Source organism: Convolutriloba macropyga, unplaced genomic scaffold, assembly GCF_964194025.1.
Source record: "Convolutriloba macropyga unplaced genomic scaffold, txConMacr16.3 SCAFFOLD_3645, whole genome shotgun sequence".
Lineage (NCBI taxonomy): Eukaryota > Metazoa > Xenacoelomorpha > Acoela > Convolutidae > Convolutriloba > Convolutriloba macropyga.
Window position 1 is genome coordinate 1,613 of NW_027453619.1, and position 24,697 is coordinate 26,309.

General features: G+C 36.5%; 1 protein-coding gene across 1 annotated transcript; it reads right to left on the reverse strand.

Moving 5' to 3' along the window:
• Nucleotides 1-556: 556 nt before the first annotated feature.
• On the reverse strand, nucleotides 557-4,269 carry LOC142358419 (uncharacterized). Its single transcript, XM_075409821.1, has 2 exons — nucleotides 3,858-4,269; nucleotides 557-824 (listed from the first exon to the last, which is right to left on the reverse strand). The coding sequence occupies exons 1-2, from the start codon at nucleotides 4,083-4,085 to the stop codon at nucleotides 717-719; spliced, it is 336 nt and encodes a 111-aa protein (XP_075265936.1). The 5' UTR covers nucleotides 4,086-4,269; the 3' UTR covers nucleotides 557-716.
• Between the last annotated feature and the right edge of the window lie 20,428 nt (nucleotides 4,270-24,697).

Here is a 24,697-nt window from a genome sequence, read left to right on the forward strand (position 1 = left end):
GCTCATTTTGCTTTTTTCTTAAGAACATAGTTATCTTGTGGATCGCTTGTTACTTTTTAAGAGATTAACAAGCTATTAGAAGAATGTTGTTAGTTCCATCTACGGTTCTCATGTAAGTGGTAAGAGTCTTCAAAAAAAGGTTTTGTGGCAGAATCTTACAAGATAACCGCAGTTGAATTCACAATTCGCAATCTGTTTTTAGGACAGATCAGTTCTCATCACTAAGGAATTGGACGATTTAATAAACAACAACAGGTCAAAAGGTATGACGATTCAAGGTTATCTGCCCATGCTCATCTGGCAAAAATTTTGTTGACTTATGTTTGATTATTAAACTGTTTGTGGCTTATCTGAGATTGTAGTGGGGGGCCTGTTTCATTTCTCATTGCTACCATAATATAAATGATTTGCTACCCTATTTGCTCAGCCCTCGTTTTGGTAACTTTATGGCGCTCTTTTTTCGCGAAATTTGTTAGCGTTTTGCTGATTAAATCTTCTGATGTTCACAATGGCATCGGTTCTGTATCAAATTTCTATACACTAGTTTTTGAAACTAGTAGTTTAGCCAAAGGAACTTTACGTTGGCTGGTCACAAATGGCTACTTCCTATGTTTATTTGACCAGTTTTCAAAAATGGTATATTCATGAGACGGCGATGGAATGAATGTCCTTATAAGTGACTAGGCTAAGAAATCTGCGTAGGTGGACTTGTGAGTTCAATTGAGTGGGAAATTTATGATGATGCTTGTATTTGGTAACTCACTTTTTATCACTCCTCCCTCAACTTCTTCCACCATCAGCTGAATGGCTGCAGGCTGCTGGACCTGCACGTTGAGAAAACCATCAGAAAATGTTTTTTTTTCAAAACCTGATCTTGCTTAATATCATTATCAAATCAGAGATAAAATTAGAACGGAGTTTTAATACTTCAAATATTTTATATGAGGACAAGATTTGATTTTCATACATCAGCTCTGAGACTTAGGTATTTATAATTTCTATGGGTTTTTTGCACAGTAGTTGGCAAAAACTGTAATTTTATTTTCAATTTCTCAAAGTATTTCACACAGCTATGAAAAAATTAGCCTCTTAAAAACTATTAAAAAACATTTTTCTATCATTTCGAAGTTTAAATACTGCATATAAGAAATTCATCGTTGTAACCGCGTAATTATTTTTACCACTATTTCACATTTCAAAAAGGGTCTTAACTGTAATTTGTTAACAAAACTAAACTGCAGTTTTATATTTAAAACCAAAATATCAAAGAAGTTGCCCCAATCATCTATTTGTTCGACGACAGATTCGATGAGTCTAACCGGTACCACCACAGAGGTTCAAGGATTTAATGAATAATGAACCATAATTTGAAAAAAAACGACAGAATTATTAGGGCGTCTATTTTAGCCCACAAAATCAACAAGAATTAAAGTACTCACAAAACAGACTGAAAAAATTTTGTTGTATTTGTTTGTAACTTTCTGTTGTCAAAAAATTACTTGACAGTCTGTAAGCACAATCACTGCATCAAAACGTACTTGGTAGAATTTTTTTAACAAGAGCAACTCAAGGTATGATAAAGCTAAGTTTATGCTAAGTCTTATTTCTTGCCTTTTGTGAGTATTCAGAAAAGTGGTCCAATTTCGGTTGGGTAGCCCGGACCTAACGCCAAGTCAATTTCAGTACTGGGCAAGTCTAAATCCAAGTCTTATTTCATTACTGATTCAGAACCATGATCATGTCACTTTTTACACTTGGCAATCTAAATCCAAGTCTGGGCTGAGACTTGGCAAGTCTAATCCAAGTCTGATTTTAGACTTGGCAAGTCTAATCCAAGTCTGATTTTAGACTTGGCAAGTCTGAATCCAAGTCTGATTTTAGACTTGACAATTGAAAAAAACGTCATGGGAACCCTCACAGTCTTCTTCATAACTTTTCCTCGATTCGATTAACCAGACATTTCAAGATCTGAAATATATATGTCGATTTTCGGCTAAAATTCGGCTCGAAATGGCTGAGAAACGGCTGAAAACGGCTCAGAAACACCTGAAAACGGACCAATTTGGTCCCATTTGACCTTCCGGGGTCCCCTGGCATCAGTTGGCACCAGTTGGCATCAGTTTTCAGGGGCACCGATAAAGTGCATACAAAGTAATGCAAAAATCGTGGCACGTTGCGAAATTTTTTTGAATTCAAAAATTTCACTCTAAATTTTTGAAAAGTTGGTTTTGACTTGGGAATTAACTTCCAAGTGTTATCCAAGTCTTGGTTAAAACTTGCCAGACTTTTAAGACTTGTATTTAGATTTGCCCAGTACTGAGAAGCTAAATAAGACTTGGATTTAGACTTGCCTAGTACTGATATAGTCTTGGAGTTCGGTCCGGGAGTGAAACTGGCTGGATAGGTCACAATTATTCTATTTTTTGCAGCTTTCGGTAAATCCTTTAGCCACTATTGTTAGTTAACCGCTAATGAATTTTTAAGTTTTCAAGTTCTTCTCTCTTACCAAAAATAGGGCAGGCGCCAAAGAAATTTTGAAATAATGAAATAAACCTTTTAAAAGTGATGAATCTCTGTTTTAGATCGAAAAAAGTTAAAGATTGTTTTATTTACATTTGTTTCATTGGCTAAGTTATGCCCAGTCTCGTATCAAGGATTGCTGTGAGATGCTCAAATGGGTTGTGAGAAAAACCCCTATCACGCTTAACTAATCTGCTTTTTTGAAATAATGAATCAAAGTAAAATTATATGAAAATGATTTAAATTCGAGTCAACTGGACCATGAAAGTACTCATTAAGAAGTTCTCAAGAGAGCAAAGAGCAATTTCTTCCGTTGACATGAGATTTATTTGGCACTACTGCAAAATTAACAATACCATTGCCATTCATTTATCGCTGGTCTTAGAAAATTCATCGAAACTTTTATGATTTGAGTATGATTGATGCTGTGCATAGACCGATGGCAGACGGGATTTTAAAAAATCTGCAATATTGGCGGTGAGTAGAGGCGAGGGTCTTTTAGGGACAAATTTTTGTAATTTTTCCATTTTTTCCGCCAATTTTACCGCATTTCGTATAAAACTATAAACTTCTTCATCTGTATTCGAACCACTAGTATTTTTCACATCAGCTACCACTGCGCCACTTGTCTCTTACCATTCAGATATTTGTTAGTACTTGAATCAGACATACTCCACTTTATGTCAAAATTTGTATGTGTTGAATATCTTTGTGGGATCGGCAGTTTTAGCGGTGATTTTTTTTGTTTTACAGATTGAACGGCGGAAACAAACTTTTTGCCGGTGCAAGCTCTAAGCAGTGAGGATAATGTCGTTGAAAACTGCAATTTTTTATACTGAGAATTCGTAAATATACTGCTATGAAAGGTGGGCTGTGCGGTGAATGCTTTTTCACCGCTTTCACCCCATTCGGTGCAATTTTTTGTAACCATTATCTACAATAACCACAACTCTTACAATTTGTAGCAATTGTTATCGTTCGTTGATACTTCGATTCGAAAAAGGTCTTAAAAAATTTAATTTTAGAGACTAGTATCTGCAGGGCTACAGTTTCTGGTTCAGACAGTGAAAAGGAAGAAAAGCAAAAACCTTTCCTGTGGACTGCAATATTGCCACCTGCAGTGGGTGCTGATTGTTCTGCTGAAAAAAAAACGTGCTGTAGTTGAAATTTTTTAAGAAAATGGTTAAAAAGTCAGAACATTAAGCGGATATCTATAGGATTTTTGCGTTATGAAACATTTTTTTTTAGCGGCTGTCATTGAATACCGAATTTTCTAATTTTCAGTGAAAACTTTGACCCTATTGGAATAAAAAATGATTCCATGCACTTATACGAACCTGTCCTGTAGGCTGCAGTATGGCCACTTGCTGTGGGTGTTGTTGATTCTGCTGAGTGTACGGCTGAACGTACCCTGGAGGGGGCGCTGTCGCTCCTCCTGCGGCGGGTGAAATACTGTGGTACGGTGGAGGCTGGTACTGTTCATATTGCGGGGCTGGTCCAGGATATGCAGGGTTTTGGCCTCCGACCGGAGGTGGGTTTGATACGGGCGTTTCAGACTTGTCCATTTTAGTATAATTTCGGTTTGCTTTCAGTATAAATATCAAATTTTCAAAAATGGAGTTTATGAATATGACCCGTTCTAGTAACTCAACAGAAACTGAATTAGAGTTTCGACGTCTGAATTTTGTATGCAGCTCATCAACCAATAGTATAACTTTGGTATGACTTGCAAACTAGAAATAGTCCTAAATTTAAAACTTTATTTGCATTTCAGGTAACATTTGCTTTTATTAACTTAATTATTGTTCTCTTGAGTACCTAAGTCTATTAGGATCTGCGATCAGTTTCAACTTCGTTGGTAATATTCATTGATTGTATTTCATCCGGAGAGAGGACAAATTCTGGTCAGATTTGAGAGCAAACATTGAACTCGATGAGCAACGAATGAATCGATGCGGATAGTACAGTTTAACGCATCGAAAGTCTAGATTGCCTGAAATTTAATTCTTGCATCTTAATTTGCATCTTTTTGTTTGTTCAGCGTTGGATTTTTTGTTTAAGGTTGAAATTTGCTCCACCTTTAATATACTTCACCTTGAAATCGCTTTGTTTGTTTAGCTATCGTCATTCGCAATAGTAGGTCGCCTAGTCTCGACATTTTGGAATACTTTGCAAAGTTGGTGTAAATGCTGTCTGAACTGCAAAACACTTCTGCAAATCTATATTCCGATGAACTATATGAAACATATAGTCATTTCATAACACAAATTATGCAAGATAATGATGTAGTCTTCCGAAAACCTTCCTCTTACATTTCGGGCCACCCTCCCTGACACATAAAATGGACCATTTAGTCCATTTTACCTCTTTAGTTCCCAAAAGGGTATCTGAATACATGTAAAAAAGCCTCAGAGTGTGGGATATGGTGGCAAAGGAACTATTATACTAATTATAATATACTATTAAACAATAGATTATAGTAAATTACACTATAGTAAAACATTATACTTGGTATTATCTTTACATAACTTTTGTCTCGAAATAGCGTTTTATCAGTTAAAATCTATTGGTACGCTGCCTCCTAACGTATAAAAAAACTTTATTCATAGAAGAATACGTATTAAATAGGCAAGGCAACGAAAAAAGTAAACGGGTATCTTACAACAATATACATTTTGAACACAGACGTTATTTAGTAAAGGTTTTTACAAGATTAGTGCAAAACAAGTTAAAACAAGATAGTCTCAACAAATTAGTTTGCTACAGAAATTCTAACGGCTTTTCTCCTACCAAAGACAAGGAAAACTTTACACACCGACCTTGTTTCAGTGGTCTCAAATGTGTCCGGATATTATGTTTTTGCGGTTAAATTTTGTGAATTGTATTATGCACTATACTATAAATTACCGTTGCATTACTTGATACTCAATAAGTCACAATAACAGATTGTTCAGCTTTGCTGTTCAACAATCTTGTTTTGTTCAGAATACCAAATAATTCCAAGTTATAGTAATCAAAGGTTTTGATAATTTGATTTGCGGAAAATTAAATCTCAAATGAAATTTAAAGGAAAGTTAAAATAGCCTTGGCTCCAGCTTTTCTAGCTTGGACCATTCGAAAATTACCGTGGCTACATCGTACGTTATGTTTTTGTTTAGTGTTTGATATTTATGGGTGCTGTTTTGAAATATTTCATATCTAAGAGTATCAGAAGTTGAATTTCAAGAACCGGTGTTTTTGTTTTTTTGCGGCCAAACTTCCAAACTCGTCTCTTTTCAATTTGTGAGACAGTTCGAGATTTTGGTTGAAACTGGGAAAAACAATTTTTGTTTTATCAGGTTAAAATACATAGGAAAAATATCTTGTAATCATTTGCTTTATAATATTTTTTCTTCTCATAAAAGTGAGCAGAATATAAAAACACTGATTCTAGTCGGCTAAGAATCAGTTGAAAAAACCTATTTCTTGTTAGCATGTCAAAGTTTTCAACTAATTTGAGAGGTATGCTGGAACATTCTGCCGTGCACACGAGCATTCTTGGTTTCAAAGTAGCACAATTGCAAAATTTATTCAATTATTTTCTATCCGAATTGATGTAAAATTCATGCTGTGCATTATCTGTTTGTCTTGATATGTCTTAAAATAAAAATTCAACCGATCATTTCCAGCATTTGTCGAACTCACGGAAACTATATTTTGACAGGGGTTTTTAAATAGAATTGTACGATTTTCTTTCATGTTGCCGTGAAATCCTCCCCGGGTCGAGGTTTGGCGGTAAATTTTCGTAAGAAATGCGGTGAAATGCCTTGGAAAAAAAATCATTTTCACTGCGTATTTGTTACATCTTTTTGCGGTGAATGCAGTGCATCGCGTTAAAATATTTATTTTCACCACGTTCTCAGTATTTTTTCAACAAAGAATACACGGGTGCGAACCTCTTCCTTCCTGCATGCCGTCTACTGCTTCTTCCACTGCGCCAACTGTCATTTACTGCTTTGATATTTCTTGTGAATTTAAATCAGATTGAATAAATGTTGGAAAGCAAATGCGGTGAATTTCGCGTGAATTTTTAAAAGAAATTTGGTTGAATGCGGTGAATTTTTTTTCACCGCATTTATCGCTTTCACCGGATTTCTTAAATTAATTTTTCACAAAAGTCGATGCGGTGAACTTTTTGTAAGAAATGCGGTGAAATGCGGTGAAATATTTATTGTCACGGCATTCACCGCATTCACCGCATTTCTTACAAAAATTTACCCAAAAACCTCGACCCGGGTCAACAATTCGTTGAAGTCATTTTCCATACTGCCGTTAATATGTTGAAATGAGATGTACATAATCAATTTATAGCTTCCACGTTTGTTTTCTGGTAATGCGTTGCGAACTGATATTTCTACGTCGTTGTTACTGAGAACTGGTAGGTTTTTCTGATTGGCCATTTTTGTCTTTCCATAGAGCTTAAGCAACCAAAGTCTCAGTTATTGGTTTTTTTGACGGCCAAACAATTCCAAATCTTGAAGAAAGCCTTACTTGTCGCTGAGATACTCAATGCAATTATCAATCAGCCAAGGGTTTGTGTAGATTAATGTGCGTTTACTGCGTCAATGTTCTCAATAAGTTGCTGCTTTGCCACATTTGTACTTGCTGTTGCACTTGAAAAAGGCCAGTTTGCTTTTCAAGGTTTTGAGCAGCAGCTGGGATCTACATTCAACATGACTTTTAGTTGACTGTGAAAAAGTGAAGTATTTTCTCCGGTCGGTATTGAAGATGTATTTTCATTAAATTTTGTTCAACGATGCCTTCAGTACTTTTCCAATGAATTTATAATCTTCTCTATTTATATTTTTCTGATCTTTTTCCACAATTGCCCCCTTTTGTTACCTATAGTATAGAACCGCCCCCTTCTCTGCTATACTTTACCAAAATTTTAGGTGGCCAAAAGTTTAGATAGCTGAATAACAGTTTAAGCGCAATTGCGAACTGCTGTTCATGGCCATGCCTCTCATGCGCTGTGGGATGGATGTGCGGAAATCGCGGGTTGGTTATCGACTGGCGGAAATCCCGCCAGTCGAAAGTTATTTTTACTTTCTATTCCAATTCGTCTAATTAACATAGCATGGTATGATTTTTTATATTCAGTTTAACATAGTATGCGCATACGTGGAAAGCTATGAGTCGTTTCTGATTGGTTATTAAGTCACTCGATGAAATTCTATTCATAGATAGTCCCCCTTTTGCAAGGGGGCATTGTTGAAAAGACCCCCCGCATTGGAACAATTGAGTTAAAATCGATTTTATAGCGGTTTTCTTTAATAAAAAGTTTTCAACAAAATCCCTTCTACGGCATCAATCTGGGACCGTTTTAACGATTTAAATCCTCTTAAATCTATTTAATTATGTTGAAAAAAAGGGATTATAGTCGTTTACAGAACATTTGCAATGGATTTAAAGTGAGCTACGAAAACTCCATTAAATAGATTATTATCTGTTTTTACTATTGTTTCTCTGCCCAGTGAAAACCGTTATAGATTTTTAATTTTAAATTAACATTTCATTTCTTTTGAAAGTTATAATTTGAAATTTCGAGTCCATCAGTTTACATCAGTTTCAATCCTTCCGCTCCATGTGATACCTTCGCAACAGCAAGTTCATTGGCTCAACAGGTGCCCAGATGAAAAAACCAAGATCTGCATCTAAAATAGAGAACAAAATGCTGTAAAACCTTGAACATTTTTCAAGTAATGTAAAATTAGCAAAATTTTTGAATAAAATAATGGTATATACCTGCATAGAAGATGTCAAAAGTAGATTGAATGTACTCGTTCATTGAAATTAATTTTCGACTCTAAACAAAGTCTTACAATAAAAGTTGGCCAAACCAAAAAAAATGGAATTGAATTTGAACTCACCGAACTGCAGAAGAACTATATAAAACTCGAAAGCTCAGATTAAATAAAGTTTCACATATCACTCAAAATAATCATTGCTTGCAATTGCTCAGCTATTTCATTAGCTTAAAAAACAAAAAAAGCAAAAAGCAAAAAAAATAACAGTCTTTTTAACATTTATTAGCAGAATTTATTATTAGCTTTATTGAAAACTTATTAGTAGAATCCATTAATTGTTTTAATCGTTCAAAAATCTGGATTAAAAAAAGTAGGCGGGGTAATGTGTGCGTACGCACATTTTGTTCTGACGCCGATGATTCACATTCTTGACTTAACTGGCTGCCGAATGATGAAAAGATAGATAACTTTCGAAAAAATCATGTCCCTCAATAACGCACTAATGAAAAAAAATATTCCCTAAAAATGTTAAAAAATGGCGTTACTTGGGGGGCGGGGGACTGTGGGGTCAATTGGAGGGCAGGTCAATTTTTCCACCTTGTTTGGACGTATTCGTAATTTTTTCGATCTTTTTTCGGCTAATCATTCGTTTTTTGGACCTATTTTAGTATTTTCTTCGACACTTTTTCGGCAAATATAGTGTATAGTCGTTTTTTGGACCTATTTTCAACTAACTTTTGTACATTTTTGAAGGTTGACTTACTATTGTCCAGGTCTTTTTGCAGATGGTGTGACTGAAATCATAGAATGACAGAATTAGTTGAATTGGAACCTAAAAAATCCAAATTAAACTAAGCGATTTTTGGCTGCTTTCTGGTGTTGATGAATTTTAAGTTTGTGAACAAGATACTTTTTTAAATTAATATTCAAATTACAATCCTCAAATTTGTAAGAATCTGGAACGTATAAGTAATCTGGAAAGAAATCTGAAACAATAAATCTAAATTTGAATGCATGTGGAAAGAAAATTTTAAAGCCAAAATTTTTTGAAATGAAATTATGCAAACCTTTAAACGACGAAAATCATGCTCGATTGTGTTTTCGCAGTCAACAGTTGTGTTTTCGCATAAATTTTGCTCAATTCTGATTGGCTAAAAATCGGTGGCGAGAAAACAAGACCACTCTTAATTCAATTTAAATCGATTTATATTCGTTTAAAAATGTGCTTTCTAATTATACCCTATATATTGTCAAAATGTAGCCTTAACCTAAGAAAATATCAAAAAAATCGATTGCTGGCTTAAGTTTTACGACCCGGGTCGTTTTTTTGCTCTGCCGACCGACTGGATCGTCGGAGCAAATGTAATGACTCATCTCCAACACATGACAACGTCAGCTTCAGGCTAAACAGTTTGTTTCAGTGGTTGCAAATATTTCCGGTTATAAGATTTCATCATTACTCCCGTTGCATTGAATATTGAACGAAAGTTAACAGGGCTTAGTTCTTCAAATACTAATTTGGACTGGTTTAATACAAAATACAGGGTCTCTTTTTCAATACCGACTCAATCTGATAATGAAACAAAAGAGCTGCATTCAGCATTAAAAAATCATTTTCAATAAGTGCAAAAACAAAACTAAAAATCCTAAACAACGGTTTTTCATAAAAACATTGGTCAAATCATGAGCCGGCAAAGCTCAGACATTATTGGCAAACTGTTAAATGCCGTTTTTTGACAATGAGATTAACGGTTTTTTAGTCTGAACTTAAAGTTGAGAAGATTTTCATTCTGTGTAATCACCAATTCAAACTAAAAAAACAACAACGCAGAGACCGGGCCAATTCACATCTAGATTACTGTTCATTAAAAAAAAACAATAAAAGACAAACAAAAAAAAACAAAAAAAATAACAGTAACTGCTTAAAACGTTGAAGGAAACATTCCGGAGTAACAGCTATCTAATTCTAAAAATAATTTGCGATCAGTATCGAGAAAACACTTTACTGTGTAGATTTGAGCTTTTCACACTAAATTGTCTTGATTAATCAAATTCTGGAGTTTACAAGTAATGTAAAATCAATACTTTGAATTTTGTTTTATAGCTCAATTTGTTTTTTTATCTATTCTTACGTGGTCGTTTCCGGCTTCAGCAAACTATTTTGCCCACAAAATCACGAGTTGCGTTAATGTGCTGTCCCGAAAAAAGCTATGGCAACAACATGACGCAATGATTACTAAGACTTCATCTTTTCCGTTCTTGAATTACTTTTTGTTTGTCTCCTGCTTGGTTTCTCGGCCAGTGTGTTTGACAAAAAATTTCATTTATTTTCCAATTTCAAATTAATGGGGTAGAACTGCTTCAATGGTACTCGTTTAGAGAATGTTTTTGAAAAATGATTTTGATAGCTACTTGTGACAGAGTACAAAAATTATTTTGGTTTCCAAGAACAAAAGTCGTGTCTTGATACAAAAATTGCCCTGACAGAGAAGATAAAACATTACGTTTAAGAAAAAGATAAAGTTTTAACAATCTTTTTGGATTTAGCAAAAGCTTTAAACTCAATATTTTTGAACAATTTCACTCAAAAACTTGAAAACTATGGTTTCGGAGAAAACTTAAGATTTCTATTGAGTTCGTTTCTAATCAACAATAAACAGTGTGTTAGAAACCAAATAGTTGAACCCGACTGGACGAATATAATTCACGGTGTGCCACAAGGTACTGTACACGGAACACTAGTATTCATCTCTCATGTAAATGACTTCGGCGAGGAAATTGGGAAAAGTTCGAATGTTTTAAAATTGTTAGATGACACAGCTATTTTACGTCAAGAAAAAAATGAACAGTATTTAGAAACAAAAGTTGAAAAAAAGTTGATGAAAACTTATCACTATATGAAACAAAAGTGCTCATAAACAACTTATTGAAATTAAAATACTTCCCGCAGAACTTCAAATAGCAAAGACTTCATTAAATAGACTTTTCGATATTGTCCAACAAATAAACGCACAAGACCAATAGAAATTCAGAATAATCGGAGACGTCGAAATTAAAGTAAATAATCGTACATTCTATCACAGCAAAATTTAAATCAAAATGGGGTCAAAATTCAATTATAAGAAACTTCGTGCTTAAACAATATTAATTTCCAAGATTTCTAAGAAAGGAAAAATCAAAAAACATTTTTTTAGTTAAAAGAAGAGATGCAAAAAAGACACCAACGAGTTCCAATAGACACCTGAAATTGAAGGCTTTAGAAATTTATTTTTATATAATAATTCACGAAAACTAGAAACTGAACCTTAGTTTTTTTGTGTTTTGTTGAGTTATGCAAAGGAAAGATGTGGTAGGTTTGATTTATAATATTGAAACATGTAACTTTAACCTTGTGGTTATTCGAATTTACTTGTTTACGTGATATTTGAAAAAAAACTGGGGAGTAGTAGTTTTTGAGAGTTGTCTGAATTAATTCATGTCAAGCATGAAAGGCAGAAGAGCAATTTCGCCAGAAAATCCTTCTTGGTCAACTGGTTGGACTCTTGTTATGAAGTTTTGACGCAATCTTGAATTTTCAAAATTTTATTGGTTTCGTTGATACATTTTAAAGTTTTATGGTAGACGGCACCACACATTATATTCACAATCATTTTGACTGCTACACGGAACATTTTTTGAAGTTTTTTTGCAATGAGTTACCATTCTCTGTTTGTTAGTTATATGCATTCTTTTAAGTTTAAGCTTTTGTTTTGCGTTTTTGTAATGATTCTCTGCTATCTGTGCGCTACAGTTCCTTTTCGGCTCAAATCTATACCTATTCCCTCTCCATTAGGTTTAGACCTTCTGTTAACCAGATCTATTTTTACAGACTTCAGGTCGCAGACTGACTGATAGGACCGAATTGACCTCTAGTCAGACCCGCTCGAGTAGTCACTTGTTACTTGTGCGCTCAAAACCACATATTCTTGGCTACTCTTAAGGACGCACAATAATCCGATTGGAGGCGGATTCCAGTGCACTTAGGTCTGATCAGAGACAAGATATTCTGATCAGAGACAACTTTGAGCGCATTTGATCTGGCCTTAAAATCTCCGCTGTCATTCCCAACCCCAACTGCATGACAGTCATCCTATTACCCCTGTAGTTCTTGTAATTTTCATGCCCATCAGTTTTTGCTCAATTTTTGTTACTTAGATGGACATTTTAGATGCGTACGACTTCATGTTGTAGCAATCATTATGATATTAGCATTATTCAGGGGGCGTACCAAAGGACTATGCATTTGTCGTCCAGATGAAATAAAGCACCGTGTCGTCCAATTTGGCCAATGGCGTGACTCACAAAATTTAAACGAGAAATTTTCTGTTGCTTCTTTCAACAGAGTATCCAACAATTAATTAATCATGTCATTCGAGAAATCTGTGTAATAACAAATTAATCCAAATATAAAAATTATCTGTATTAAACGATGACGAAAATACCATTTTGAATTCAGAGTGTGTGAATTTTTTTCATTCGGATGGTCAGTGGAAATGTTTCTTTGTTGTATAATGAATGAAAGATGTTTGTTTTGTTGACAAGTGTCTTCTAGACGGTTTCTTTGGTGAATATCGTCCTCTCGCGGTTTATTTGGAGCTGGTGATCCACCTAAAGTGAACATTGATTACTAGACACATCTGATCTATTCAGGTCTAAGAATTGAACCCCTTCGGAAAATAACCCAAGTCTGATTTTAATAGGAAAAAAACCCTGAATATAATCCACCACGGAAAAAAAACATTCGGAAAATAACCCAGAGTCTCTGATTCAAATAGGTAACAAGGAAGCTCGGTAATGTGCAATCGCACATAAGGTTCCGATCCCGCTCACTCATCCACATTTTTGGCATAACTGTCTACCAAATGAGGAACAGATAGAAAACCCCAAAAATTCAAGTATTTTTCAAAAAAATGGTTTTTGAACGAAGAGATAGCCTCGAAAGCAAGCAATTCAGCGGAGTAAAACATGATGCATCAGATTGATGAGATATGCCAATATTAAGAGAGCGAGTCAAGACGAAGAGCAAAATCAAACAACAACAGAAAACATTAATTACGTCAGAAAATTTATGCCCGTCTTAAAAAACAAAACTTAATAACAAAGACAAAAAAGTCAGATAAAAACAAAACTAAACAGAATAACTTGTAATTCGCCAGAAAAGCTATGGGACCAGTCCATAATAAGGCTTGGTATCAATCAGACAACAAAGACTAAAAACAGTAAATTTAAAGAAATCAGAACAACAAATAGACATCAAACAAAAAATCAGTTAAATTTTGCCAGAAAACGCTTTTGAAACCGTAAAGCCATACTTTGTCCCCCAAAATATGTTCCATTTTACCTTCTTTTAACACCAATAATGTATTAAGTGACCTCTTCGTATTGAAATCAGGTGACAAGTAGATTAAGAAAGAAAAAAAAGAGCAAAACTAAGTAATACTTGTTTTTTTTTCGAAAAAATAATTTCCAAAGACATAAAAGCCATTAATCATAAAATGAAATAATTAAATAGGTTTTTTTTCTTCCAAAGAACGTAAAACATGACAAAAATCAAAAACCAATTGACATTTTTTGTGAAAAACTTTTGTGGAAGCCAGTATTGTCAACACGAAATCTATAAAAAACAATAGATGTTGTGACACCAATCCCTTTGACAACTTGCCTTGACAGAAATATTGTAATATTTGGCCTGTAATTAACGAGACTAGGTAAAAAACAGACAATAAATGGACTAAAATTGAGTCAATATCCTTAAAGACATTTCTATTATCAATTTAGCCGTATTTTGAACGCCAATAATGTGATATATGAACTGTCAAAAACGTGATAATGTAACAAAACTAGAAAACGTGAAAAATGAGCAAACTCTTGAAAAAAGTGTGAAATCTAGTGGTATCAAAGGCAGAAAATCATAACTTAAGGTGTAAAACCGCAACAAAGATTGATTTTATATCCATTAGAAAGAACAAGCATTCTTTCATTGCTGAAACTCAGCTACAAGTTGACCAAATTAAGAGAAAAGTGGAGGCAATGTTCAATAAGCCATTATTTATTTGAAAATCAAATACTTCGAATATATTCAAGTCAAACTGACCGTAAGCTTTCAAGTGATCAACTAGATACAATAATTGGGAGCTATTGGGAAGCGAGTTGAACCTATCACTAGTTATCTTTGATTTGAAATGTTCTGTTATTTAAATAATGTATATAAAAAATATCGATTTTCTTTTATAAAAAATATGGACTGATTACAATCCGAAATTTTTCGAATTGTAACAGTCCATGTAACGGCTGCTCTCCTATCAAAGTCAAGGAAAACTTTACACCGCCCAGTTCATTTCAGCGGTTTCAAATCTGTCCGAATATTGTGTTTTTGCAGTTAACTTTTGTGAATTGTATTATGCGCTATACTGTAAACTACCGTTGCATTACTTGATACTCAATAAGTCACAATAACAGATTGTTCAGCTTTGCTGTTCAACAATCTTGTTTTGTTCAGAATACCAATTAATTCAAAGTTAAAGTAATCAAAGGTTTTGTTGAGTTGATTTGCGGAAAAATAAATCTCAAGCGAAATTTAAAGGAAAGTTAAAAAAGCCTTGGCTCCAGCTTTTCCAGCTTGGACCATTCGAAAATTACCGGGGCTACATTGTACGTTATGTTTTTGTTTAGTGTTTGACATTTATGGGTGCTTTTTTGAAATATTTCATATCTAAGAGTATCAGAAGTTGAAGTTCAAGAACCGGTGTTTTTATTTTTGCGGCCAAACTTCAAAACTCGTCCCTTTTCAATTTGTGAGACAGTTCGAGATTTTGGTTGAAACTGGGAAGAGCAATTTTTGTTTTATCAAATTTTGTTTGCTCTAAAGCGCTTGATAACTAATCGCTCAGCTTTGCTGTATAACAAACTTGTTTCTCTCAGAATAACAAAATTATTCAAATTGAAACAATCAAATTTTTTGTTGAGTTTTGTTAATAACTCAAGTTATAAAGCGAATATAGGAATTCCCGTTCGTACAAATTGTAGCCCTATAGCTTGGCTATAACTATGCAAAGTTTCAACCTGCTGCAGTAAGCAGTTGTAAAACAGGATATCTTACCAGTTGCAAATCTGATAATAATAATATTTTTCAAAATTCAGAATTAGCAAGTCTCTCTATTGGTTTCAATAACACCAATGTTGAACTAGAGTAGGCTTCGTTAAAGCCAGTAAGAGAAACTGACTTTATGCTTTGCACAAAGTTTCTCTTACTTAGGAACTTCGTTCCTCAGAAAGAAAGTTTTGAGAATATCAAAGTTAATTCTCTTTTCACAAGTCAAAGCAAAGTTAAAACTGTACAATCACTAATATGATCTACAGAAACAAGACACGATAACAAATAATTTACCGCTCAAGAAAGTGTGCTTCAATACGCACTGTATGTCAGTTTAATATAACCAAAATTGCAAATTTCAACTGATTTTTGGTAGTTTTTCAAAATCTTTTTATGCTGCTAGTCACGTAGATTTACATGTCAAATTCAACTGTTGATTGGTTGTAGATAATATTGTCGACAGAATGTGAAAACTTTTCCATAACGTCACTTTTTCAGTGTAAATTTGATGTCATGGGAAATTTGTTAACCATGTAGAAATTTTGTCGAAAATTCTGTATCAATAACAGGTTGATTCGCAATCCAATCGCAAAGAATCTGATGCAATACTGTTGAGTCGTAGTATCGTTTTGCTGGTGGTTGAGGTAGTTCGAATTTGAGTTATAGTTTGACTTCATGAATGACGATTGTGTACTAATGATAGTTGCTAAATATAAATGTTGAACAAAATGACCAAATCCGTTTGGCTTCGATAGAATGTAGCATTAAATTTCGCTTGTCACACTATTCTAGCTTTAAGGCTTAAAATGACCTTGAAGCGCTATTCAATTTCGTTTCTGAGTTGTTAAGCTCAGCCGCAATATCGCCGGCCCTGTTTTCCATCGCGAAAACATCTTTTCCAGGTAGTACTGGGGCGAGCTTCACTTCTGGTGTCTTGTACACTCCGTCGTTCGTTCGAACTATAGCTAATCGAATCACACCGTCAGACCCATCGATGGTCTCCGCAACTTGACCTAGATTGTAATATCCACGCTTATCGCTGTCTTCGATCAACCAAACGAGATCGCCTTCTTTAAGGGTTTCGTTCGCCGTAGATCGCCATTTTTACCAATTATTCAGAGTTGGCAGATATTCTTTACGAAATCTGTCCCATATGAGATTTGCATAGGCTTGAGTTTGTCGAAAGAGCTTTCACTGATCAACAAATTCCTCCGCGCATGGTAGGTAGGGTAAGCAAACGTTCTTGTTGCCAAGCAAGAAGTGATTGGGGGTCAATGCTTCTAAGTCATTAACATCTGAACTGACTGGAGTCAAAGGTCACGCGTTCAACGTCTGCTCAACAATACACATCGTTGTTGAAAAAACGTCCTCGGTGACTGATCTATTCCCCAACACTGCATACATTGCTTTCTTGCAACTTCTCACCAACTGCTCCCATACTCCTCCAAAGTGTGGTGCTGCGGGTGGGTTGAACTTCCATCTGACTCCTCGTTGAATTAGATGTTCTTCAATCCCTTCTTTGTTCCATGCTGCAACATACTCCGAAAGCTCTCTTTCAGCTCCAACGAAGTTTGTCCCGTTGTCGCTGATGATCGTATTCGGTTTGCCTCTTCGAGCAATAAATCTCATTATTGCATTGAGACAACTATCTGTGTCCAACTTGGGTACAACTTCTATATGCACCGCTCTCATAGTTAGACAAGTAAAAAGACAGCACCATCGCTTTTCGTTTCTGCGCCCAATCTTCACAATGAAAGGACCAAAGTAGTCAATTCCAACATTTGTAAAGGCTGTTGAAGCATCTAACCGCTCTTCGGGTAGAACTGCCATGACTGGTGCTATCGTTTGTGCTCTGCCTTTTCTGCAGGTAAAGCACTTGTTCTTGATTGATCTTAAGGCGTTCCGTATGCCTAGGATCCAAATCTTCTGCTGAACAATGTTTCTTACATGCTCAGTGCCCTCGGGTTGATTGTCCTTGTGCTCGTTTCGCAAGAATAATTCAACCGCATGATGTTTCCAATGTAGCAAAATTGGATGCTTTGCATTGAAGTCCATTTTACTTTTGCCTATTCTGCCTTTGACTCGAATAAGTCCTTCTTCGTCTAAGAAGGCTGAAAATTGTAGGATTTTGCTGCCTTTTGGAATTTCCCTTTCAGCTTTGAGAGGTTTCATCTCATCACCAAACTGTTCTTGCTGTAGTAACTTGAAGATTGTTGCTTTTGCTTTTTCTCTTTCTTCAATGCTGACTACAAGTGTTGCTGGTTTGTGTTTGTTCAATGATCACTGTACGTATGCCACTGTATGTACTAGTCTGTTAAAATTACTGAATCGTTCCCACTGGATAAGAGCTTTCTTCTCTTCAGCCTGTATCATGAATACTGATGAGGGTATATTCTCTTCCTCTGATGCAAAGATTAGGTTCACCTGCTCCGGCCATTCACTTTCTGGTCGTTTTAACCAGGCCGACCCAGTGAGCCACTCACTTCTCTTGAGTTCTTCAATGTTGATTGCTCTGGTGCCAATGTCCGCTGGATTGTTGATACCGCTGACATGTTTCCACTGTGAAACATCAGTTGTATCTAGTATCTCAGCTACTCGATTGGCCACAAACACTTGTTGTTTGCGATGGGAGCTGTGTATCCACTGCAATACCGTAGTTGAGTCTGACCAAAAACTGCAACTATTTGTCTTCATTTCATGTTCCTTGACTATCTGTTCTTTCAACCTCACTGCCATGACTGCCGCTTGCACCTCCAATTGTGGTATTGAAAGATGCCTCATCGGTGCCACTCTGCATTTTCCAATGACAAATGCTAAGTCAGCTGAGTATTCTTTTGGTTGTGAACGTAGATAGGCCACTGCACACATCGTGTCTTCAGATGCGTCAGCAAACACATGAAGCTCAGTTTTATCCCTTTCTCTGTTGAAGTATCTTCTATCGATGCTTGATTCAGCTACTATTGGAAGTTGTTCTTTCCATCTCAGGAATTCTTCTTCTTCACTAGGCTCCACTTCGTGGTCCCAATGTTGTCCATTCTTAGTCCAGATGCCTTTCAGAAGTCGTCTCATATGAACACTGAACGGAGCAAACAATCCGATCGGGTCGAATAGTGAAGATACCAGTGACAGAATCTTCCTCTGGGTTATTGGGATTTCCAATTCCTTGTTGGTACCTCTACACACTTGAAGGCTATCATAAGTAACGGTCCATTGTAGTCCTAGCACTGAGGATCCCTCCGTACTGGGTTCCACTTCGACTTGCTTCGTGTTGCTGATTGACTTCAAGTTTTCTGGGATTGCTTCGGTAACTGCATCATTGTTGCTTATCCACTTCTTCAGTTCAAATCCATGTTGTGAGAGAAGAGGTTGTAGTTGATTGAAAACTTCAATTGCTTCTTCCGGTGTTTCTAATGATTTGATGAAATCGTCCATGTAGAAGTTGTTTTGTATTGCCTTTGCTGCAATCGGATACTCCTTTTCGTTGTCCAGTCCCACTCGCTTGAGAGCATAGTTTGCACAAGTTGGAGAAGTTTTAGCTCCAAAAACGTGACGCTGATATTCGTATATCTGAACAGGTTCGTTAGTTCTTGGACGCCATAAGAATCTCAAGCAACTTCTATCCAGTTCGGGAACTTGCACTTGTAGAAACATCGATTCGATGTCAGCTGTCAGGGCTATTGGTCCTTCACGGAATCTGAATATTGTTCCAATCAACCCATGTAGCAGATCAGGTCCTGCTAGTAGCTTACCTTTAAGGCATACTTCTTTGTACTTGGAGGCAGCGTTGCAAACACGTCTTACTTTGCCAGGCTTGTTCGGGTTTAGCACTGGATGATGTGGCAAATACCAATCTTTCCCGAAGGTGCCTTTCACTTCGGACTCGTCCAATATCTTTACGAATCATTTTTCTACGTCTGCATCTATTGACTATTGATACAAATTCTTCAGGTTTGGGTCCCTTTGGAATCTTCGCTCCAGTGAGTAAAGCTGACCCAAGGCTGAGCTGTAGTTGTTCGGTAGGTTTGGCTCTGGTTCGCTCCACAGCATTCACACTTCGTACCTCTCGCCTGTGAACATTGTCGTACTCTCTAGCATCTTTTTTGCCTGCAGTTCCTTCTTTGACTGACTGACGACGTTGATTTTGAAAGCATAGGTTTCTATAACCCACCAGGTTTGGATATTCTCAGCCACTTTCACATCTTCTGTGAAGGCGAAATGACAAACATTTTGTCTTCTTTTGCCCGCCATGGATCCACTGACTACCCATCCTAGCTCTGTTAGAACGGCGAAAGGTTCACTTCGTGTTCCTATCTTATAGTCCAATGGGCGTTGTAGCTCATAAGCATCTTGACCGAGGATGATGCCAACTTCCATCAAGTTGAAGCTTTTGTTGGGTAAAACACTCAAGTGGTTGAAGCTTTGCTTCAGCTTGTTGTAGTTGTAGTTTTTGTTTCCCAAGGAGATTGACGGGTGTGAAAACGCTTCGATTGAATGCACCTTTGAATGTAGTCCCTTTATTTTTAGAAGAGGAACCCTTTCTGTCTTCAGATCCTTCGTTCCGTGTATGCCAGCTATGTTGAGCGTCACACCGGTGCCTTGGGCCAGTAACTTCTCTTGCACACTTTGATCGATGAATGAAACCGTTGATCCACTATCGAGGAAAGCATATGTGTTCAGCCTGTTGCCACCGATCTGTATTGAGACAGGAACTATCTGAAGAAAGCTAGTAACTTCGTTACTCTGGTTGATTGTTGCTGCGCTTACGTTGACTGCATGATTGCCCTCGTCCATTTGGTTTTCTGAGTGTAGCAATCGGTTGTGCTTCTTGATGCATCCATTGATGCCGCACGCATTGACTTTACAATCTTTGATTGCATGTCCTTTGCCTAGACATCCGTAACATAAGGGTTGCTTTCTCACTGCTGCGTACCGATCATTCACACTCATGTTCCTGAATAGTGGACAGTTCCATATTTTATGAGTGCCATCAGCTAGCGGACAGTGATCACTTTGCGTTTGCTTCGTTTCTTTCACGTTGGAACTTGCACTGAAGTTCGACGTTTTCGAGAACCGTTTGTCTCTATTTGTGCTTCTTTTGTCTTCTTCTCTTCGCTCTCCCTTGAAAGCTGAAAACCCTTCGTGCACGAATGCTACCCTTGATAGCCAATTTTCGAACATAATTAGATCAGGCCAATCTTCATCTTTATCATCAACATCGAACCACCACTTCTCTTTGAGAACTTGGGGTAGTTTATCTACTGCCATATACAATGTCGAGCTTGATTGCAGATCACCAATCTGCTTGTACTCTTTGAGCACATTCACAAAGTTCGAAACAATAACTGAGAAAGTGATCAGACCTGTTGAGTCGTGTGGTTTCACCTGACTTGCTTTGCGAAGGGTCTCCAGTTGTGCATCAATGATCACATGAGGCCTTCCAAATTTCCTCTCCAGAATTCTCCATGAAGCACCATAGAACTGTCCAGAATAGCCCATTCCAGAGATTGCTGACCTTGCCTTGCCTGTCAGTAAAGTCTTCATATGGCTCATCTTCTCTGAATCTGGTATTGGTCGTTGGTCCACTGTAGCAATGAACATACTAGACCACTCCGGCCATTCGAGAGGGTTTCCGTCGAAGTTGTTCAACTTCAGCTTTGGTAGGCTACTACTACCTGATTAGCCAGTGTTATATCGTAATAGGCCAGCTCTGGGGGAAACGTCTCGGTCTTCAACACTTGAGGATCGGTCTCGTGAACTGCGATATTGTGAGAAGCGACTATACCTGTTCACTTCAGGGGTTACTTCGAAGCGAGCTGTTGATCGTTCTGGTGGTAGAAGGTTGTCGATCCTGCTGGCCCAGTCTGAGACATCTTTCTCTTTTGGGGTCCAGTTGAAGGGTGATTTGTCTCGAGCACCAGTTGATTGGGAACGAGCATCATCGTTCTCTAATGCTGTTCTCTTCACATCGCGCTCCAGCTCACGCTCTTCCTCCAGCAGCTGATGCTTGGTTACCAGTTCCTTTATTTGCATTTCCAGCTCTAGCCTCCTCCGCTCAAACCGTGCTTGTTCGAGTCACATTTTGGTTTCGAACTCGATATCGAATTTCTTCATCCTTTCCTCTCGCCTTTGCTTTGCTGAAGATGTTTCCGAAACATTCTCCGTCTCTTGGACACTTGCTGTTGCTCCATTTTGCACTGTTTGAGCAACTGGGTTGTTCGTTGGGTAGTTGTTATTGCTCTCGCTGTCGTTCACTGCTTGGGTTGCGTTGCTTTGCTCTGCGTTCATTTCTGGTTGTGTGCCTTTGCTTATATATGCAAGCCAATGATAGTCCAAACTTGCTTTGCACTTCCTTGCTTCTTTCAGATGCTCTTCAACGAAATTAGCTTCATAGGGCACAAGCTTGTTTCGACGCTGCAGTTGCTTTGGTATTTTTTCCTCTAGAAGGTGAACTGTCTGTTGGTAGAGGACCTTTAGTTTGTTGGGTCGATCTGAATCTTCAATTATTTTGTATTCAATCCCTGTTTTGGTGTTGACTTCTTCCCGTAAATCTTGGGCTTCTTGTCGTACCTTTGAGCTGTTGATTGAAACTCCTCTGTGCTGATTGTGTTAGGATTGCCTGGCTGCCTTTTGCTTTGCTTGTTCCGTTTAAACGAGGTCAATTCTTCAACGTGTTTTGTGAATTGCACTCGCAACTTTCGCTCTGCCTCACTGGCGTTGCGCTGTTGATTTGTTTGATTCTCTTTGGGGGGTGCCTTCGGCACTCTCTTCATCAGATTGGACAGCAGTTTGCCTTCTACTGTCCGGTTCGGCGGACCAAATGTAACGGCTGCTCTCCTATCAAAGTCAAGGAAAACTATACACCGCCCAGTTCGTTTCAGCGGTTTCAAATCTGTCCGGATATTGTTTTTGCAGTTAACTTTTGTGAACTGTATTATCCGCTATACTGTAAATTACCGTTGCATTACTTGTTGCTCTATTATGCTTGATAACTAATCGCTCAGCTTTGCTGTATAACAAACTTGTTTCTCTCAGAATAACAAAATTATTCAAATTGAAACAATCAAATTTTTTGTTGAGTTTTGTTAATAACTCAAGTTATAAAGCGAATATAGGAAATCCCGTTCGTACAAATTGTAGCCCTATAGCTTGGCTATAACTACGCAAAGTTTCAACCTGCTGCAGTAAGCAGTTGTAAAACAGGATATCTTACCAGTTGCAAGTCTGATAATAAAAATATTTTTCAAAATTCAGAATTAGCAAGTCTCTCTATTGGTTTCAATAACACCAATGTTGAACTAGAGTAGGCTTCGTTAAAATCAGTAAGAGAAACTGACTTTATGCTTTGCACAAAGTTTCTCTTACTTAGGAACTTCGTTCCTCAGAAAGAATGTTTTTAGAATATCAAAGTTAATTCTCTTTTCACAAGTCAAAGTAAAGTTAAAACTGTACAATCACTAATATGATCTACAGAAACAAGACAGTATTTTACCGCTCAAGAAAGTGTGCTTCAATACGCACTGTATGTCAGTTTAATATAACCAAAATTGTAAATTTCAACTGATTTTTGGTAGTTTTTCAAACTCCTTTTATGCTGCTAGTCACGTAGATTTACATGTTGATTTAGCTACTGTAATGTAGATTCAACTGTTGATTGGTTGTAGATAATAATGTCGACAGAATGTGAACACTTTTCCATAGCGTCACTTTTTCAGTGTAAATTTGATGTCATGAGAAATTTGTTAACCATGTAGAAATTTTGTCGAAAATTCTGTATCAATAACAGGTTGATTCGCAATCCAATCGCAAAGGAATCTGATGCAATACTGTTGAGTCGTAGTATCGTTTTGCTGGTGGTTGAGGTAGTTCGAATTTGAGTTATAGTTTGACTTCATGAATGACGATTGTGTACTAATGATAGTTGCTAAATATAAATGTTGAACAAAATGACCAAATCCATCTGGCTTCGATAGAATGTAGCATTAAATTTCGCTTGTCACACTATTATAGCTTTAAGGCTTGAATTGACCTTGAAGCGCTATTCAATTTGATTTCTGAGTTGTTAAGCTCAGCTGCAATAGTCCAAGATTGGTCCAAAACTAGCTCTGCCTTTTCTGTTTATCCATTAAAATTATTTTTCTAATGTTGTGGATATAGACATTTTGGTTAGTTAAAAAATTAAAATTAAATGCTGCGTTTTTTTTTGTTAATCAATGAGTAAAGTTAGCAATATACGGCAAACTTTGAATTACAGCGCAATCGCAACCAAATTTGGAAGTAGAATTAGCCCCTTTTGAGTCTACAACGATTGTTTTAGTGGTGTTTGGGTGTGTACTTCCTGCAAATTTAACCAAAGTCGACTAAAAGAAAACTTACATTGTGCTGTTTTTTGTTTTAAAAACCTCAACTTTGAAATATTTAGCCAGAATTTTTGACAAAAAAATTATATAAATAACAGCCAACAATGTTTTTTTTGTTTTCAAAAATGAAAGCAACAACAATTCTTAGAATTATTTAATTTCAGCAAAATTACCAAATTTTAGTCATTTAAATCTTCACGCTGAGGTTTGACTTGTGGACGAGTGATCTAGCTTCAAAATCTGTTTAGCAACAAAAAAATGTTTAAAAGTTTTACGCTCGGATTTACATTAGTAGGTGCTGCTTAAAACCTTCTCCAATTTTGGTTGTTTTGTCGAGGTAGCCATTCAAAAAGAAAAGATATTTTAGTCAAGTAGAGTAAAAATTTTTATTCTGCAAATATTTTTACAAATTCCGTATTGGCAGACAATTCTTTTTTCATCAATTAAACAGCAAAACTTTATTATTTCATCTATTCGGCTAGTTCTTTATATAATTGGACTGAGTTGTGTTAGTAATTTCTATCATCAGATAGTGGCATAATCTTTTGATGTTTGTTGACATGGGAATGTCCATCGATACCTGGATTTTTTTTGCAAACGAAAAAGAATTTTCATTTAGTATTGAACTGAAGAGCCATGGACACTTTTTAACTATGAGTAATGTATTTCTTAAATTTTTTAGTTCGGACCCTAGCGGTAGAAATTTCAGTTCAGGAGAACTATAATTCGTCCAATATTTTTTGACAAAAAGAGAATTTTGAAGGCAGCCGTATTCGTTTTTTGCACATAAATGTTTTAATAAAGACAATCCAGAGCGAATTTGACATCCCAGACAACAACCGATGTGCACTTCTAAAGAATTTTTGAAATAGTCGTGAAGCTACGTTAGATAATACAATGCA

Coding starts and splice junctions, on each gene's coding strand:
- LOC142358419 (XM_075409821.1), bottom strand. CDS start 4,085: ATGGACAAGTCTGAAACGCCCGTATCAAACCCACCTCCGGTCGGAGGC. Junction 825..3,857: donor TACTGCAGCCTACAGGACAG/GTTCGTATAAGT, acceptor CTCAACGTGCAG/GTCCAGCAGCCTGCAGCCAT.